Source organism: Zonotrichia leucophrys, chromosome 4, assembly GCF_028769735.1.
Source record: "Zonotrichia leucophrys gambelii isolate GWCS_2022_RI chromosome 4, RI_Zleu_2.0, whole genome shotgun sequence".
NCBI classification, from domain to species: domain Eukaryota; kingdom Metazoa; phylum Chordata; class Aves; order Passeriformes; family Passerellidae; genus Zonotrichia; species Zonotrichia leucophrys.
In genome coordinates, this window is record NC_088173.1 from 25203431 (window position 1) to 25223465 (window position 20035).

The following is a 20035-nucleotide window of genomic DNA, read 5'->3' on the forward strand; positions in this document are numbered from 1 at the left end:
TGTGACAGTTGGCCTCACTGTCTGGCAACAAATTCAGTCCATTATACAAGTGGATATCTCCTGGAAAACTGAGTCAGAGTGGTCTATGCATCACACAATAAACGGGATCCAATAAATGTTGGCTACTGATGCAACTTTAATTTAATGTAGTGGGAAATAATAATAGCTAGGCATTATCTATTTCTCTGAATCTCTTCTCACACAAGTGTCCCACATGTCATATAAGGCACAGTTGTCAGTATTAAGCAGCCAGTTTGGATGCTTCTTCAAGGGCTTTTGTGGGCCAACATATATACAATCATTTTTCACTACTGAATTTGGCCCTAAGATTGCCATTGGAATTGCATTGTGGTGTCTTTTATTGCAAGGAGATTTCTGACTTTATATGAGAATCCCAGTATTGGAAATACTTTTCTTCCAGGAAAGGTAGCTATAAAAGTATGTGGATTTTTTTTTTTTTTCTTTCTAAGTGAAGGTTTTAGGGGCTTTTGCATGTACAGTGAAGATATGGGCTCAGTTTTATCAGATGTTATTTCATTAACAACAAACAGATGAAATGATGCTCTCATTGTAAAGTGAAAGAAAAGTAAGCTGGGCTCAAAGAAAAAAAGCCTTTTCTTGGTTTTTTTTGTTTGTTTGTTTGTGGGGTTTTTTTTTTGTTTTTTTTTTTTTTTTGTTTGTGGGGTTTTTTTTTCTTTTAGGAACTTTTGCAGCCTGGGTCTTTTGCTCATGCCTGATTAAATTCATTGTCTGGTCACACTGACGCCTACATCCAAGTAGAAACAGGTCACATCTCAAATGAAGCAAGGGCAGGACAAGGCTATTCCTCGTTTGGAACAAGTACAAGTTTCACCCCAAAGAGGGAGCACATGCAAAACACTTCCCTTGAAAGACATGTTGGGTCATTCCAGCATCTCTGTCTCATTTGCATGTCTGACAAGGCTCTGTGAAGACAGAAGAAATTAGTGTGCTGTCATCCAGCCTGTTTTTACAAATTGTACCAAGGCCTCGTCAGTCAGTTTAAATCTATTGACCAGAAGGGATTCTGAAGCTGTAGCATCTTCACAGTTTTAACTCTGAGCCATTTTGCACTCTCATTTATAATTCTACAGTATTATAATGTATCCAATCAGTAGGCATTTGTTTCTTTTTATCTGTATGTAAAATAAAAAATGAATTAAAAAAAACCACAGGGAAAGGCTACAGGTGTTCAGTGTGTAATATGGGGAAAAGAATGTTTCTTAAGATTCCAGGATGTAATACAACCTCTCCTGTTTGTGTATTCCCTGAAGTTGATAACTGTGGCAAGGCTTTTCTTCTCAGAAGAGATGTCTTTAGAGGGACAATACTTAGAAAGATACAATTATTATTTCCTTGTGGTTGAGTCACTAAAAATTTTTAAGGACATTGATCCATTTTGGACTGAGAGTGCATTATGCTTTTATATAAAACTTTGTACAGTTTTTGGCAGCCAGGGATATTTTGGGGGGTAAGATTGCAATTTCCTGAAGGGGAGGAAGAAAATTACCAAAAAATCCACTGCTGCTCACATTTTGTCCTTGAGCTGTAAATTTCCAAGAACACCTTAGTAAATCTGTTCAACGTAACCTTAAGTTCTTGTGTTCCATGCTAGGGTACTATATATCCATCAAATTGTAATTCCAAAAGGTATTTTTGTGCTGCTTTGAGAGGAATGGAAGCTCACAATCCACCACTTTGCTTGTCTAATTCTGCCCTTTATTTAAGATCTGTGAATCAGAAGCTCTTTTCACTGTATGGCTTAGAGGATCTGTGCTGCACTGCATCATGCAGTTTTCTGAGAGGAATTATGAGCAATGATTTAAAACTATTTTGAATGATTCAAGGCAGTCCCTTGAGATGGAATCACATACAGAAGGCTATGATTAAGTGGTTGTTACTCCTTTCTGAACATAGAGAAGTCTGCTATTAAGGCTTTGCACATAACATGCAGTTTATTAATGCATGCCAAGGTTTGTAGCTCTAGTGTAATGAATTTAATCTAGTGTGCCCTCTAGTGTACAGGGCAGATTGTTCTGTTAATAAAATTTCCTTTTACAGAGGGTCAGCTGAGAGTGGATGCCAATGTTTCTGTGCATCACCCTGGAGAGCCTTATGGAGTGAGGACTGAAGTGAAGAATATCAATAGCATACGATTTCTGGCAAAAGCAATAGGTAAACGATGGTTGCTTCATTGCAAAAGCATTGTAGGTATTTTATGGGGTCTGACATGAAATATGTCAGGCTCCTGAGTGCAGTAATTTGCCTTAAATGCCCTGACAGACTTCACCTGGGTGTCTCCTCCATGTGCCTTGCCTGTGGGTACAGGAGTCCCATTTAGGCTCAGGCTGGGGCCTTCAGACTTTGCCTAAATGGCTGTGTCACAGGTGTGCCACTTTGCAGTCCTGGCTCCTGAAGGACCTTGGATCTGTTCTGTAGTCTTGTTCCTAGAACTTAGCTCCTTCTGCTTCTCCCTGAGCTCCCTGAATGGGCCCTGGACTCAGCTCATCCTCTCACCTCCACTGGCACTGTCAGAGGACTCTGCTGGTGGCACCTGCCCTGCTCACTCTGTTCAGACTCGTGGGACTGCATCACACCATGAGGGCATGGCCTGGCCTCTGGCCACCCTTCACTCCTGGCCTATCCCTCTCTATGGAGCAGCCCCACTCTTGCTGCTCCCTGACAGAGTTAATCTTTGTATGGGATACTCTGGGAAGAGCAGGAGTGTTAGTCTGCAGGTTTTTTGCTGTAAAACCTCTGCCTCCAAGAATGAAGCAGGTGGTTCAGTGCCTAGCATGGACTAAAATACGGTAGCAGTGGTTTTCTGTCCTCCAGTGGAGATGATTGCTTTCCACTGAGTATGGTGTGTGATGTCTGTGAAGTTCAGATGCAGCTTGGGTATGAGGAAAAAAAAGCCGATTGTTACTTCTCCAAAAGAAAACTGAACTGGGTGACTGCAAGGTCACCAGGAATATATGATTGGACTGCAGTGCCTGGGAGAAAATGGTTTCCATTTAAAGGAAATGAAAGCAGATGAGGAAAACACACAGAGAAAGAAGCAGTGCTGGAGAGAGAGACAGTGACTGATAATTCTGCCCATAACTACTGCTGTTGATTTCATTAAGGTTAAAACAACGAAGTCTTCCGTTATGGCGTAGCAGTGAAAAATGAAATAGTGGAGTGCACTAAAGCTAATAGTCTAGTCTAACAAGCTTACTCTTTTTTCTTTTATTACTGTCAGACTATGAAATACAGAGGCAAATTGAAGAACTTGAAAATGGAGGGACAATTTTGAATGAAACGAGAGCCTTTGATTCCAAGCTTGGGTGAGTTTTTATTTTGAGAGGAACATAGGAATAGCTGCCTTTGAGTGCCCACATGTACCTAGTGACATGATCAGGAGCTGTAATATAGTGCTGCTCAACTTGTGTCTTCTGAAGTTAATGTTCACGAGTATAGTCTCCTCTTAGGGAGTAATTTAAGGCTGAGGCTTTTTCACAATGGATTGTGTCCTGCATCAAGCAGTGTCTGTGAAAATGACGGCTCTCTTACATGCACTTATTCTTTGAAGTGGTTTTAAGAGGCTCTCCTAATCTTCACGAGGCAAAGGTTTTGGGTTGTGGTTTTGCCATAAAATTAACTCTGTGGTGTATCTCTTACCACATCTTGTTTTGTTTTTATTTTAGGTGCACAGTACCAATGAGAGACAAAGAAGGAAAACAGGATTATAGGTATTTTTTTAATGACCTAACATTAGACAAACTGAAAATTTATTACATTTCTGAAGTGTAGCCAATGTAATAAGGATGTCAGGTTAGTCAGTACAATGAGTATGTGTTGGAAGTTTGCCTTCCACTGGAAGGGGCAGAGACCTATCAAAATCAGTGCTAGTCTGAGCAGTTCAGATCTGGATTTGTGTCTCATTTCTGGTAAAACCCTTGGACCTTTCCCAAAGACTAGGCTGGGAGTACTTCAGCTCAGAGTGGGAAAGTTGAAGGTTTACTGTATGGCCAGTATAAGTGTATTCTTAAGAATGCCTGACATAAAACATCAGAATTTCTGAGTTGAGCATTGCACCTGCTTTAAGTAAATACAGAGGGAAGCAGTTTTCAGCTTCAGCCCTGCCTCTCCATGCTTAGATTCTGTGATCACAGATCACAAGCACTGTTTGAAAATCCTAGCTGCTATTGAAAGGTGTCAGCATTTCATAGGCAGGTTTCTACCTTGAAGTTCTTTGTAGACCTAATGAAGGTGCTACCTTGCTAAGTACTTAGCCTTTCACAAGTGTGCGATGACAAACACTGAACCATAAAGTCACCCTTGAAGGATTTAACTGAGGCTGAGGGGACAAGGCTTGAGTCCTGTTTGCAGAGCAATGCTGCTGGGAACTGAGGCAACACTGTAAGGCAGCAGCACAGCTGCTTGGGGCCATCATAGTGCCCATCCTCCCGGTAGTTCCCTCGCTTTGCATCCCTGGGAGAGCTTCCTGTTAATCCCAGAGTTCACCTTCCAACAGGAGAACTTCCAGAGCCTCTTAGCTTTGTCAGCTCTGTGTTCCTGTCAGATCTTTTAGTCTACCACTGATCTTGCTACAGCAGAGCAACGATTATGAAAACATCCCACAAACTTTGAATTTAAATCTGCTTTTTAGATTGTCTTTTTGTAGAAATACAGCAGTGATAATTTCATGAATTCCCTTTTATGGTAGGGGCAGGCATGAGGCTTATTCAAAAAGACTAATTTGAAAAAATGCAAAAGAAAATTCATTAAAACCTAGACAAAACTGATAAGTGTAAGATATTTCAAAAAATGACCATAAAGATTATTACTAGTACTAAGATTATTAACAGTATTGAGCTGTAAACTATGTTTTTTAGGGGTTTTTGTAACTTAGTGCTGCACATTATACATTAATCTTAAAATCTGTGTTTAGGCAGATTTTAAATAGAAGTCATTATAGCTCAATGCCCTTTATTCTAGTGGTTTCAAACCCCTCATTTGATCATGTAAGAGTGAAGTTTCTGCTTCAATCGCAGTTATTTGAGTCATTTGAATTGGCCTTCTCTTTAAGGGAGCCTTTTGTTCTGTGATAGCACCCTGCTGAGCACAGTAACTTTGCTTTTAGCACAGCATGAGATTTCATCAAGATTTTTGAAGTTTGGCTGGAAAAGGTTGCAACCTGCCCAAATCACTCCTGGCAGCTGGCTGTCAATCCAAGTTCTTCCCTGCCAGCCCACTCCCGTTTTTATCCAGGTCTGTAATTCATGCTTGATGCCAAAAAGAGTGGGCTGTTTCCATATCTTTTACTGGTGCTATTGGGACTTACTATTATTTTTGGTGCAGAAGTGTTTGAATTACCCCTTTTGTATTATGAACTCTTTAGCAATTGGTGGAAAATTGCTGAAGGAAAAAGAAAGAGAAGCTTTGCATCAGTTTGGGGCCTGATCTCTTTCTACTTATCAGTGATATACCAGCTTTCTAATTTTCAATATTTTGCTTAGTTGAAAGGGTGATACAGCTTTCAGGGAAGTAAAAACTTGAGATATAAATGTTATTCCTTGTTGCTTAGCTTCTCAGTGAAAATAATTATAAAGGAGTTTTTCTTCATTTTTACTAGGTTCATGCCAGAGCCAAACCTTCCCCCATTGATTCTGTACGATGCAAAATCTTTGCCAGCTAATATGAACCATCAGCAAGTGATAAATATTGATTGGATTCATGAGAGACTTCCCGACCTCCCCAGTGTGAAGAGGAAAAAGCTTGTTGAACAGTATGGGATTCTTCCTGAACACAGCTTCACCTTATTGGTAGGTCTATTGATCAACTGCTAAAATAAGCCTAGAAACTTCAAAGGTGCATGGTTCTTGAAAAGATTTACAAATGTCATATTAACCAGCTGTCAGTCCTTATGAACATTCTAACTTGGAAGTGTGTCCAATGCATGCTTTGTACCACGGAGCCATACACATAGAATGGTGGAAAAAATGAACCACACACAGTGTGCCAAGAAGTGTTTCTCATGCAAAGTGCAGTCAGATAACTGGTACTTAATATTGATCTTGTCTGTCTAGACATTGCTGCACCCCTGACTGACTGACTGCAACAAATGTACATCTTCTGGATACTGTCCCTTGTCTGCAAGTGTCAGCTCTTGAGCTCTGGGCCTGCTGCAAGGCTGGGCACATTGACTGTATTTAATGAACATGAATCAAAATCCAAAGTCTAAATCTTTCAGCTTCATATGCTCCTTGACCTACCTTCCATATTATTGGAAACACTTCCCCTCCTTCCCTCCACGTTTATTCTTAGGGAAATATCCCAAATGATTGCACTGTATCAACTTTGACCTCATAGTGCAGTTTACCAGGGATAGGTTCAGAAGAGGGGATGAGAAGGGAAACATTGTGGCAAATACTGTTACAAATAAGGAACTGACAGCAAAATCTCATAACTTCCAAAATTATTCTAGAGGACTATGAGCTTCTTAAATGCAAACTGTCATCTCTCTTTGCCAGTGGTAACTCTGGGGAGGGAGTTAGTATACTCATCCTAGATTAGACATTTCACATACCCAGCTAAGCTAGGAGAATGTCCCACTTTGGTTACCACTGTCATTAGTGGAGACAGAAGGAAAAGGGCGTTTTCAGAGTGAGATTCAGAGCAGAACTGTAAGTACTTTAAATTGTCCTCTGGAGGAGATCTTTTCCTTTGACTATAAATGAAGGGAGAGCAGTGCACATAACTACCTCATATCCCTTCTTTGTATGTCTGTAATTTAATACACTTGTACAGAGGCTGAATCTACAGGAAGAAAATGATTCTGTGTTCTGAGGAAAGCTGTTAGGAAAACTGCTTTTGTGCTGCTGTGCCATTTTAGTGAGTTGCAGACTGTGTGGTGGGCAGGTGAGTCATAATTCTCATCAGTGTCACAAGACTGCAGTCACAGTGTTGAGAGGTGTCAGCAGTTCTTACCTTTCTATTTCATTGTATAAGCTGGAAAATATGATTTTGTTGCCAGCATTCCTGTTCATGCATGCATTTTTTCCCATATTTCTAACCTATTAAATTAAGCATACAAGTAGAAAGGGTAGATATCCTGCATCCTTTTTTTCTGAATTTTTCTACTTCTTCCTCTCAGTGCAATTGTCCTGCCAGCTGCTAAGTACTACAGCTGCTTGCTCATTTTCCAAGCCAGTAGTACAGGGAGGAGATTAGGAAAAATAAAAGTAAGGCTCATGGTTTGAGAAAAGCACTTAAGTGAAGGAACAGAGTAGGGGAAAACCTAAAAATGATGCAAATAAAATCACTCACCACTCCACAAGTAGACTGATGTGCTGCTAGTCTGCAGCCAATGACACTGACTACATCCCCCAAAATGCACTTCCCTCAGTCCTCCTTGTTGAGCAGGGCAGGGAATATATAACCAGTTGGGGTTGGCTGTTAGACTGTCCCACCTGGCTTTGTGCTCATCCTTGGTCTGTTTGCTGTGGGAAAGAAAGCTGCTCAGCAGTAGCCAAAACACCTGTGTGTTGTCAGTGTTGCTGTGGTCACAAATCCAAACCATGGCACCCTCTTTAGAACATAAACTCCATGGCAGCCATGCCCAGGGCACCCACTCCTTTCACTTGGCATCAGCCCACCTTTTGTGGGTATTAAGTTGCTGGTATGGGTGGCTTCTGTCATCTCTGCCAACTAGCCCTTTATATTTGCCTCATCAACTGCCCTTTCTTTCAGCTGTTCTCTGAAATCCTTTATTGCCTTTGCTTTTCCCCTTCTCCTTTTTGCGACGTGAAAGACAATTAATGAGCTCCAAGCTGAAATTTGGGATTCAGCTTGTAATAAGCTAATGCATCCATTTGAATGCATGAAGCGAGCACATTCTTTGTTGCAGGTCTCCTTTACTGTGCATTAGAATGTCAGCCTGCTCACTCCCCAGCAGAGCTGCTTGCCTGTGCTCTGGGACACCCGTTAACCTTAATTCATCGGGAAGCGCCGTGTCCGTCGCTGCCTTCAGCTTGCATCAGAGGCTGCACAGGATTGCTGATAGGGCCAGATGCACACATCTAATGAGCATTCTTTCAGGTTAGAGTGCCCAGGAGTGCTCATTAAATAAATGGCAGTTGTAGAGGAATGGCTCTAAAATGCAAAGTCTGTTCTGCACCAGTTTGATAGAGAAAGCATTTTGTGCCAAAGTTGCAATCCAACACGCATACTCCAGCATGCAGGCTAGCTCCTGAGCTTGCTTCCAGAGCTTTGTGCTCATACACAGGAGCTGCCTGTACATACTGTGGTGTTGAGAAACTGAGATTCCTCCTTTGCCTAATTACAGGATGTACTGAAAGAGAAGAAGTACCCTATTAATATTTTCATATCTGAAATTCCTTATGGGTAAATGCCTTCATTTTTGGCAGTTTTATATAAATTTCAGAAATAAATGATGTTTCTGATTTTTCTTCATGCAGAATTATTCTTATTCATAATTCTTTGAGCCATGTACACTCCATGGTGTTTGGGTACTCAATTTCTTCATGCAATTTCTGTTTTGCTCTGTAAACTGGTAAGCTGGCAAATACATCAGTCAAGAAGGATCTCTGACAACTTTGCCAGTTATGGTATTACAATATTTTCATCTTGCTATCTGTTGAGTAAAAAAATAAGCTATATTGGCATAGACATTAATGTATTAATGCAGACATTAATGTATTGATGTGTTAATGCAATGCTTCATTTTCAAAATGCATGCTGAGGTCCAACCAGAAAACAGATCGATTGTCACAGCACAGCATGAGAAAAACCAGTCTGATCACTTCCTTTGCCATGGGAATTCCAAGTCTTCTGTGGATGTACTGGTCTTCTGCTTACTCAGATAAAAGTGGCTGCTCCACTTGGGCTGATTGCCCTGGTGGAACAATCACATTGGTGACTCCTTCAAACAGTCAGAAGTGAGTTGCTGGAGAAATTGGTTTTGACCATTTTGTTTCATGCCTTGCCATTCTCAGACATGTTAGTATGCAGCTGAACTTATGCTTATTTTAGAATGCAAATCATTTTACAAGAAGCTTTAGGAAAAAGTTTTAACTTTCTTTGACCGGTCTGCTTTTTGCCTCAATGTTCTGGGCTTTTTTTCCCCTGAAAGTCTTGTACATTTTTGCAGCAGTTGTTACCTCACAGTTGGTTATTGTAGGAACTGTGATGGTGAAAATGGGAATAACAAAGCAGCAAATTACATTTTATTTGTGAACATTGTAGCAGTTTTCTTCTTTAGTTCTTTGGGAAACATTACTGGTCTTTAAAAGAATAAGTTGCATTACAGTCCCAATGTCCCTGGTATTCTGTAAAATAAAGTATTGTTTTAAATTTGTTTAAAAGGTACCTGAAATCACTACACCACTAGGGTTTTTTGCATCTCACTGCTATGAAATCATAATTTTAAACCATGTTTAAGAAAGAAATTTGCATCTGATTGAAATATTGGTATGTCAGGTTTCATGCCAGTGAGACTCACATGAATAAATTACAGCATATTTGGTGTGTAATGGAAGCACGGAGTGACCTGGATTAGACACATGATGCTGCTATTCCAGATTTCTGGTTTCCTTTCAATGAAGTTCAGAATGAAGAGAGAACAGGCAGTCAGCATTCCTGTAAATCCTGTTGGAGCGTGCAGTTTTCAGCTCAGTTTTGCCGCAACGGACAGGTCTGTGAGTATGTTGGTAGTTGGAGTGAATTTTGGAAGAAAGTTTCCCAAAATGTAAACCAAATTGAAGTCAAGTAGTGCAGTATCTAAAAACTAAAGCTAATCAAGTTATCTCTGTATTTTTTTAATATGACAAGAAAACAAGGAAAATGTTTCATTTCTGTCAGTCATTCTGATGTTTTGACATTCTGCCGTACTCATTTCAGTCTAGCATTCCTGGGTTTTCCTTCTCTTTGGCTACAGAAAATGAGAGTCCCTTTAAAAACCCCAAATGAAATGCAAGGGAATTTTGGGGAATGTTTCTGATTATGTGTGCACAAGTAGTTGAGTATGGGGTTCAGAGACTTGGTAGCATATGTAAGTGTCTCCCTGAGTTTTCCTGGGCTTCTCTGCATTTGCTGCCTGGAAATCATCTGATTAAAATGCAAAGGCTGCATATGTTTGTCCTTCATTTTTCAGAGGTCTGGCAGCAGGATCAGAACTGTAACTCCAGCCAGGCTGTAAGAACACAGAAATTGGGATGTGCCCACTGCTAGGGATACACTCTGTAGCCTGTACATGATGGAAGTGCTGGACGTGCTGTGTCTGAGCTGTGTAGCTGCATTCAGACGTGTGGCATCTGCAGACATTATTTGCCTGTGCATAATGTTGTAGCTAGACCTACTCTGCCTGGAATGTTTGTAAAAGCTTCTGCAGCATGTGTAAAGAACCCAGCATTCAGACATGCTCACTTTTTCCTACCTAGATTGGACAATCGTTGCTGTGTAAAGGAACCCACTATTTAAATAATGAGTGTTTGTTTGTGCTATTGAACCCTGAGGTGAATTAGAAAGAGTACAGTACTTGGCAATACATCATTCTAGGAATTCTGCTTAACACACACAGTTTTTAATCAAGTTTACTGTGCTTTGGTAATCATGTAATTCCTTTGCTTTTTTTTTTAAGTCAAATTTGTTCCTCTAGTCTATTTAGCCTTAGTTTTGCATAATTTGATTAGAGAGTAACTGCTAGTTAAATTAGAATAGGGGAGAAGAATAGAATTATGTCAGTGTCTGTCAGATAGATAACTAGTGGGAGTTAGAAAGTTTACCTTGGTTCAGAAGAGACCTCAGTGGTTTCCCAGGCTGAGAACTTGGTTTCTTCAGTCATGGTCTCAAGGTGAAGGGGATGGGTCTGATTTTTGTCACACCAGTTTTACAGCACTGATGTTAATCTAGGTACATTTTGTTTTGTTTCACAGAACAGAGATCAGTAGTTTGCAGTCTTCTCAAAAGCCATACATCATTATCAATGAAATATGTGGTGTCCAGAGCTTTTGGAAGTTTGTGTTGTGAAAGTTTGGAGAAGGAAATCTAAAATTCTGTATTGCTATGGCAGTAAATGGCCTTTAAAAACAAGGACAAATGGGATGTGAGTGGAGAACTTGGGCTTTTTGTGGTTACCCTGCTCTTTTTTTCCTCATAACTGTTCAGAGATCTGGCTGCAGTCAGTATGTGTTTGAGAAATGTTTTTGCTGTGATGAGTGTATACTTAGAATAGCTCCTGGGCTCTCTCTAAGCTGTTGGCTCCTGAGAGCTGGCTTGTCCTCCTCTGTGTTTATGGCACATCCTGCAGAAGTCCAGTGGCATGCTGGATTTGGATTCCTCCTTTAAAAGGTAGGAGCTGCCACTTCACACCTCTTCAGCCTTCAGTAAACCTAATGAGTTCTGTGCTGCATTTAAAGTCCATCAGTGCCTTGATGACAAACAGCACAGCATTCAACAGACTGTGCAGTATCGGTTCTTCTAAAAACAATCTCAGATTTCACTTAGGCTATAAATTGAATCTCCCACTGTCATATCTTCTGAGCTGTTAGTGTGCTGTGTAAAAGCTTACCATAGCTTCTCAGAAAAAAATGGAAAATAAAGCCCTGCTTCTTACACATGACCTTTCCATATCTGTGAAGGGTAAATGCAAGCTAAACTTACTAGTTCAAGCCAAAATAAGTAGAAGTGATTTCAAGATCAAGAGTGAAGTAGTTGCAGACAATTTCAGGAAAAAGCTCTTCTTGGTAAAAGGTAGCATGACAGCCTGTGAGAGCATTGTATTTTCTAGTATTATACATAAAACACTTGCAAAGATGAGAAAACTTCTGTCCAAATGCAAGTTTTAGGGAGGTGTTAAGATAAAATTACTAGCTCATTTGTTGGAAGTTCCACTGAAACAGACAGGCTGACAGATAAACTGTATATTCCTGTTCTAGGCATAAGATTGTTGGCTGTTGTGTTAACAAAATTACTCCAAAGTCATGTGACTTTGCCATGAATTCACAGCTGAAGTTTACTTTAGGACTGAGCATTTATATGCTGAGTGTAATTGTATAGTTAATTGTAACCTGGGTCACCTGCTCCAAGTGACCCTGCATTGACAGGGGGTTGGACTGGGTGATTCCTATAGGTCCCTTCCAGTCCTAACAATTCTGTGATTCTGTAATCATGTTTGCACTCCGGTATCCCTTTGATACATTTAACTTTTTCTAAACAGAATGAAGAGGGACTAGCAGAATTCTTTGAAAGTGTGGTAAAACAGACCCAAATGAAGCCAAAGAAGGTGATCGGCTGGATTCTAAAGGACCTGCTCAGTTACTTGAAACAACATTCCCTTACAGTAAAGGAAAGGTCAGTCTTCTCCATTGCTGCAGTGGTGAGACAGAGGGCTCCTTTTCTCATGACTGTACCTTGTCACTCCATTGCTCACAGCTTCTCTAGTTGCTCCCTGTGAAGTTTGTTACTCCAGGCAGTCCTGCACAGGCCTTGGCTCTGTCCTGCTGAATGGAGTTAGACAAATACATGGGAGACAAGAGGATCATGTAGTTAAGAGCAGCAGTCAGTGTTTAGTCTTTGGAGTGTGATGATGGTAAGGCATAGTCAGGCCTTACCAATTAGTACTGAACATGAGGAAAAATAGCTTGTCATGCTGAACTGTGTGATCTTTAGGCAAGCAGCAGTAGCACAGATACATTCCAGCACCTTATTCTCTGAGGTAACTTCTGCCCACTTTTTCTCTAGCCCAGTCAGTTCCTTTGTCCTGGCTGACCTCTTGAACCTTCTAGAAAAAAAAGAAATTTCTTCTACAGCAGCAAAGCAAGTAAGTACCTTTTTGATTTTGCTGTACTCTGCATCTTTGGCTGCTTACTTCAGTTGTGTAGCAATTTTATAATGATTGTGTAGCAGTACTATGATTGCTTTAAAGGGAAATTATCTACACTGTTGATAAAGGACAACTTCTGTATCTATGCTATATAAATATAATAGATGCAAATGCCTCATGTTTATATAAAGTCTTAGAGACATATCTGCATATTCACTTTTAGAAGAGGACAGAAGCTAAATAGTAGACCTAAACAATGTGAACTGAACTCAAATAAATCCTGCTTCTTAACAGAGCAGACAGTAGATCTCAATGTCACGATTCCAGTCAGGCCTGCGTGAAAGGTCAGTGGGAGCTCATCCATGGCTTGCAGTTAAGATGAGAGTATCAGTTACTGGGTTCCTAGGGACAGTAAAGTCTACGTTCCCAAGCATTAGCAATGGGAAAGGATAGAATTCATCCAAGTGCAGTCACAAAAAGAGTTCTGCATTGGTGTACCCGAGTCAAAAGTGACAGAGGTCTGGCCTTTCTTTCATCCTTGCTTCTTTGAACAAGTGCTATCATGAAGCTCTCAAGCAAGTAAAGCTGGGTTGTTTTATTTTCATCTTGCCTAGGACAGTCTGAAAAAGCAGCTCTTGATGATTTATATTTAAAATTGTGAACTGGTTATGATGGGAACAGTACTGCTGTGTTTGTAGACAAAATTTAGAGGTTTTTTGTGATGGGCCATAATCAGTCATTCACCTTAAATTGTTGCAAGCTCATTTATATGGAATTATTTGTCTTTTCAGAGTAATTATTATACTCTAGTTAAGTGCATTAGGTGGCTCTTTCAGTGTTTATCAGTGAAACTGTTAATGAACTGTGAATGAACTTTCTGGTTTGTTTTCTTTTTTTGGAGATGCTTTTGGTTCTTAATTAAGTTGGTCTGTGTCTCTGGATAGCCAGCTGCATAAGACAGACGTCATAAATAGGGATTTAAGTGCCTGGCTTCAGGCATGTGTGTTTGGAAATTTTGTATTGGAAAAGTAAAAGCTTCAAAAAGGAGATAAAGTATTAATAGGAAAAGCACTGGAATGCAGAGCAGCTCTTTGCCTGCGGGGTTGTGGCACACCCATCAGTTTGGTGTCTGTGTTTGAAAAGGAAGCTTCAGAACTCCAGTCTGAATCTCATCCTTGTGGAGGTAGGGACAGGGTACTAATGCTCTTCTATGGGATTTTCTGCTTTGTGATGCATTTTTGTGCCAGGCACTTCTGACACATCGTGAAGTGTCAAGAATTTCAGAAATGCATTTGTTGTTTAATTACCAACTCCTTGTAATGTGCATGTTGTCCTCAGGGATCTGAAACTGGACCCAGAAGTCGAAGTAGTTTGCCCTCACCCAGTGATGATGCTATCAAACTGCAGAAACCTTGCCACATTTAGAAAAGTATTTTGGTTGCCTGGATGTCAGAAGAGTAACAAATGTTTATAACAATTCTCAGCAGTAGGCAGAGACGCTGGATGCCCGAGGGCAGAAAGGGCTATATATACACACCAGCAGATGAACTGCAGCTCCTGGGGAGGGGAGCATGATCTGCAGTGGCAGACACCAATCCAGGGGGAAAGGAGGGAAGGGTCCCATGGGGTGAGCACACAGACATGTGTACACATATGTGCTTGCTGCAGGAAGCTGTTAACCACCTAAATTATTTAAAAGGTTTTGTGTTTGGGGTCTGCTGTCTAAGGCAGTAAAAGAAGCAGATAAAAGCCGTGAGCACTGGCTGTACACACTGAGCATTTTGCGGTGGGATGCAGTGCTAAGCTAAGGGCACTGTGTGCTCACATAATTACCATGTAGATAATTACAGAGCTCATGTCCAACTTGCCATCAAACATAGCATCCCACTCCAGAGGTCTCCAAAGCCGTTCCAAGCTGGCGTGCCTATGCAAAAGGGAGAGCAGCTTCCAACTCTGCAGGCACGTGGGGCTGTGGGTGAGCATGTCCTGGATCATATGGATACATGTTGCCTGTGGCCCAGCCCAGAGGCACTATTTTGAAGCCCACAGCGTGAGGAGTCTGTGCTGCTGACCCAGGGCTGAAACCAGTCTGCCTGATGGGGCCTTGCTCCTCAAGTTGCCAGGCTGGCAGCAGGTCCATGCCTGGCATAACAGACCTGCCTGTGAGTTATGGCATTATGGGAGGAGGCTGGTTCCTGGGCCAGGGAAGCAGAAACCTGTCCCTGCTGCCAACAGCCATCCTGGAGCAACTCCATATGGACACCCTTGTCACTGGTTCATGGGGGATCCATGCCCAGCAGGCCATGGAGCAGAGCAGACCTCGGGTTTTGCTGGCTTCTGCAGTTGCATAGGTCACCCACATAGAAATAACTTCAATAGGTCTGCTTGGCACCCCTACTTTAAAGTAGATAGTAGGGAAATGAGTACAGTACCCGTATCTAAACAGAACCATCTGCTTTGACAATCATGACTACACCATCTGGAGGACTGGACCCAACCTGCCCCCAGCTCCTCTGAGAGGCTGAGGGACACCCGCCAGACATGACAGCTTCCGTCCCTGGAAAGGAGAGGTGCCCACAGGACTTGCTGGAATGGTGCTACCTGCTGCTTTCCTCCTGTCCTTGGCAGCAAATCACTGCAGATAGGGTTTCCAGTTGGAGCATTCTTGGGGCACAGCAGTCAGCTGGCACGTTCACCAGCTGCAAAATGTTTGATACGATGCCCATGACAGCCAGACATGCAAGTCCTGATTAATTCATCTTGACCAATGCTGCTAAGCCTGTATAGGTGGAGACCACAGAACATCATTAAAATCTAATCACACACAGGCAAGAATCAATAGTAGAAGCTACTGAGATTTCAGGAATGGAAATGAGGCCTGAGATTCACGTTTTGGCTCTGGAGACTTCATAATTTGATCCTCCTGTGCTGGTGCAGGCAGTTTGTGTAAATGAGTTGAAATCGTTTTCTGAAATGCTTTCTTTAGATTTGCACTCCTTGCCAAGTGGAGAAACACATTTTTTTAAAGTGCATCTCTGACAGGTCTTGGCCACATCTCTTTCTGCTTTCCTACATACCTGTAAACAAGCAAGGGCCTTGATAACATTGTTGCTCTACTAAGTGGAGATGTTTGTTACCAAATGGGAAGGGACACATGATGCAGCTGTCACAGAGAAAATCTGGTGCCTTCAAGGTTTCTAATGGGCAAGCTTTCTTCACTGCCAGGAAATATTTGGCATAGGCATAACAGGGAATCAGAGCTGGATCTCTGACTGTCAAGCTGTCCTGCGCCTGACCTAAGTCAGCCTGATGTACGTGTTGCTCCTGGGTAACTCTGCCATGGTTGGCTGCATAGGTTTTGTTCGTTGCAGATTTCCCATTCCTGCAGCCCATGGCATCCTGCTTGAATGCATATCAGTCCCATGCATCAGTCCCTGCCTTTTTCCAGGAGAGTGAAAAGGCTTATTCATTGTCCACTCTGATTTGTGCAGTACTTTAGACTGTCCAGGGTGTTTTGCTGGAGGTTGTGCTGTGCCTGGCAAGGACAGGGCTCATTCTGACAGGTGACACACAGTATGGGTGCCTTGGGAGGCCTCCGGGACAGAAACCTTCCTGCTCCATCCCTCAGAGAAGAAGCAGAAGGGCTGCCAGGAGTAGCAATGGAGCGCAACAACAAAAAACCCCCACAAAAATCAAAAAACATCATCACAAAAAAGGCAAGCAGCTGCAGACAGGCTGCATCTCTGTTGGATATGATATATTTATTTCTAGGGTTATTCCAGCTAGCACTAGCATGATGATTTTTAAATATCACACTAGAAGGAAGATCTTGTAGAAGACATCATATACAGCACTGATTTATTCAGTGTAAAGATCTGAAAGCGTTACTGATAGCTATTGTATCTCTGGCTGCTTATCAGTACTTCAGTATTGTGATCTGCCTTTGGCCCTCTCTCAAGGAAGAATTTAAGATGTAGTTGCCACAATACAGCTGTGTGTCATCACCTTCTCACAAGGTCTTCAGAAGAGTTGATAAGATCCCATAAAAAGCTTCAGAGTGCCACTGGCAAACAAATACCCTCTTGCAGCAATTGTATGAATACTTGCTGTGAAATAGAGAACTCTTTAACCAAAGGTCTTTTGTACCCAGGAATTTGTCATGCTGAAGCAAATTGCTGGGGTAGTTAAGATCCCATCCCATGTGCATCATTCTACCTGAGTTCTCTTGCTGCCCTGCAAATTATTTAACATGCAGTTTGGATGCCCCTCCTTGTCTTCCCATCAGAGCCTCTTCTTCATCCTACAGGGAATATTTAATGCTGAAATTTTGACATGACATGCATTTCCATATTGGGACACAGCAATGGCCCAAATATACAATTATATCTTCAGCTCAGGATGGAGCACAACGAGCTGTTTTAATAAGGGTTTTCTTACTCTCCTCCCACGGCCCTGAAATAAAAGCAAAGGGAATACAGAAAATGACTGCCCAAGGAAATTGGTTTTTTATAAATGTTCTCTCCTCTCAAGTGTATTCCAGGGCAATAGTCCTGCTGCAATGTAGGAAAACACTAGCATTAACAAGTGATTATTCCACAGGCCTGGGTTTGCCCAGCAGTCCAGTACTTGGGGATGATGCATAGGTGGGCTGGAGCTGCTGCATTCATTCTGCTTGGCACCATTTTTCTTCAGCTTTGTCATACATATTCTCATTACAGCCTGCTGGCAAGGCCCGGTAATGGGATGAGTTACCTGGGATTGGACTTGGTACAATAGTCAGCTAATCGTCAGTTCCCGGCAGAGCCATTGCTCATGGAGATGCATTTCCTTGCTGCTCCCAGGCAGGTCTGTGAGTGATGCGAGAAGAGCAGGAGTACTGGCAGAGGAGCAGGGGGTTGTGCTCAGCAATCCCCTCTGGGGAGCCCCCAGAGGCACTGGGGGGCTGGGGAGGCTGCAGCACCTGCTAATGCTGCCAGCCATTAGCCTGGACTCGTGCAGGAGGTGGCAATGCTTTGTCTCAGTGCAGGTGGCAGAAGAGGAGGGAGGTACAAGGGCTATTTCAGAGGCACATGATTAAATCTTGGGTTTGTTCTCGTTTAGACAATCCACTCTTAGCAAAAACAGGGCTTCTTGGGTCCATAACCGAAATACTGCATGTAAACAATGTTGGTAAGTCAAGCCACTGACCTTTGCTGCTTTTATTGTGATTTTCAGGTGCTTGCAGAATTGTGGAAGGGAGAAGGGAAGACTCCCCTTGAAATTGTTAAAGAACAGAAACTTGAACTGTTACAGGATCAAAAAGAGCTTGAACAGATCTGCCAGGCAGTGATTGATGGACACAAAAATGAGGTGATTATGATGGTGCTGGGAACTTTCTGCACTGAGGCAGTCCGTGGCACTGAAAGGGGGTTAAAATAGCCTCTCTCTTTTTCCCTTTAGATGGCATTTGAGCTCTAGAGCCATAGCAGTAAAGCTGCTGCCAAGATATTATCAAGCTTTTCTTCTTTCTTATTTTACTAAGTGGGTTTTTTGAAAATGAAGCTTACACAAAATGATCTGCAAAACAAATTACCAGTCTGGCTAATGTGCTAAGTCATTCTGAGAGACCATAAAACTTTAATGCAGGAAAGCAAAACTGCAGGGCTCTGTCCCTCTCCAGCTGTACTGCCATTAACCTGACCCTGCCACCCAGCCACATAACTCTGATTTTTATGTCATCTGTTGTGATATTGGGGCAACACTGTTAAACTGTTCTGGAGCTGAAGTTATCTGCCAGCAAGGCATATATTAGTTATGGAATTAGAGACTGTATCAGAGCTGGCAAGGCAGAAATTGTGCTTGCATCTGACTTTTTGCCATATCCCTGCCTCTGTCCACTGCCAAAGAGAGGAGCCTTGCTGGCTCTCCTGCCTGACAGTGGCTGTGGGGTGGGAAGGAGCCAGAGCCCTGTGGCAGCAGCAGCAGCTCCAGAGCTGCTGCCCACTCTGCTGTTCTGCTGGGCTGTGGCAGCAACACAAACGCTTCCCCGTGGGGGATGATTGGCTCTTCCCCATCTCCTTGAAAGACACACAGCAGCCAGTGTGGCTCAGTCTAACAAGGTCTGAGCTGGGAAAAAAGGGAAAAAACCCTTGTTGATCGTGAAGGGGAGGAGTGGGAAGGGATCTTGACAGAGTCTATATAATCTGCTTTATAAAAAGCAAAATGAAAACAAGTGCTTATATGTTCTCTGGAGCAAAAATGTAAAAGCAGAAGTGAATAGCCTACTTCTAATATAAACAATGTCTAGCTCCATTTGCCATTTGGAAAAAAACATTAACATCTTTTGAGAACAATACCGCCCACTCCAGATCTCATTGGGGGATGCTAAGAGCTCTGCAAGAGCTTTTGATAAAATGAGCTTGCAGTAGGTCAGCGTGACCTCCATCTGACTTGACTCATTTGCAGAGCCTGATAAAAGTGCTGCTGTATTGCCAGGCTGGTATGAAAGCATAGGCAGGGAGGGAGAGAATGGAGAGAACTGACTGGGAAGTGCAGGAGCTGGAAGGTCCATAAGCACACTCCCATTTCAATGTGTTTTGAGAGTAATTTTTTTCAGAACAAAATAGCTTCTAAACAGCTGCTCAAACCAACACTGAGCACTTTATGACAGTGCAGGACCAGGACTGTACTGCACTCTGCCCCACATAGGTAATTTCTAGCAGATCCAGAGTAATGAGTCCTTTCCACTGTGCAACATAACAGAGAAGACTTTAGATTGACAGTAATTCAGATACTGTAATGAGAAGCAGTATTTGCATCTGAATTTGGTATTGGCACAGTGCATAGCTCCTGTGTCTGCAACCCTTCCTTGAACATCTGCAAATATGTCATCCTGTTTCATTGCATTGATTGTGTTCTGCCCAGTAACTCTGACAAGGCAGAGAATGCCTTCCCTGCCACACAAACAGTAGCCAGATGCTTGTCTTTCAGCAGTAGCATCTCCTTTAGGAAGGTCCAAAGGTGAAATTTCTGATCCTTTCAGCTTTTAAACATGGCCCTTGCAATGTAGCAGGTGATTGTGCATCAAAGGCTGTCTGATAGGAGGTCGTATTTTACCAGCTAATTAATCATCATGTTGTAAAGGAGTCCTTGCTTGAAGGAAAGAAAAAACACCTACATCTGAGCTTGAAGGACCTCACCAATATTATCAAA

At 42.1% G+C, this 20035-nt stretch overlaps 1 protein-coding gene across 2 annotated transcripts in view; it reads left to right on the top strand.

Moving 5' to 3' along the window:
* Positions 1–20035, top strand: part of GATB (glutamyl-tRNA amidotransferase subunit B) — a 42030-nt gene that overhangs the window by 21121 nt on the left and 874 nt on the right. The window contains exons 6-12 of one of the 2 annotated variants that reach the window (XM_064710856.1): positions 2080–2193; positions 3260–3344; positions 3705–3749; positions 5636–5825; positions 12239–12372; positions 12763–12841; positions 18059–18193. In XM_064710856.1, the coding sequence (XP_064566926.1) occupies positions 2080–2193; positions 3260–3344; positions 3705–3749; positions 5636–5825; positions 12239–12372; positions 12763–12841; positions 18059–18193 (782 nt within the window). The remainder of the gene's footprint in view (positions 1–2079; positions 2194–3259; positions 3345–3704; positions 3750–5635; positions 5826–12238; positions 12373–12762; positions 12842–18058; positions 18194–20035) is intronic. The other variant, XM_064710857.1, reaches the window with a different exon arrangement.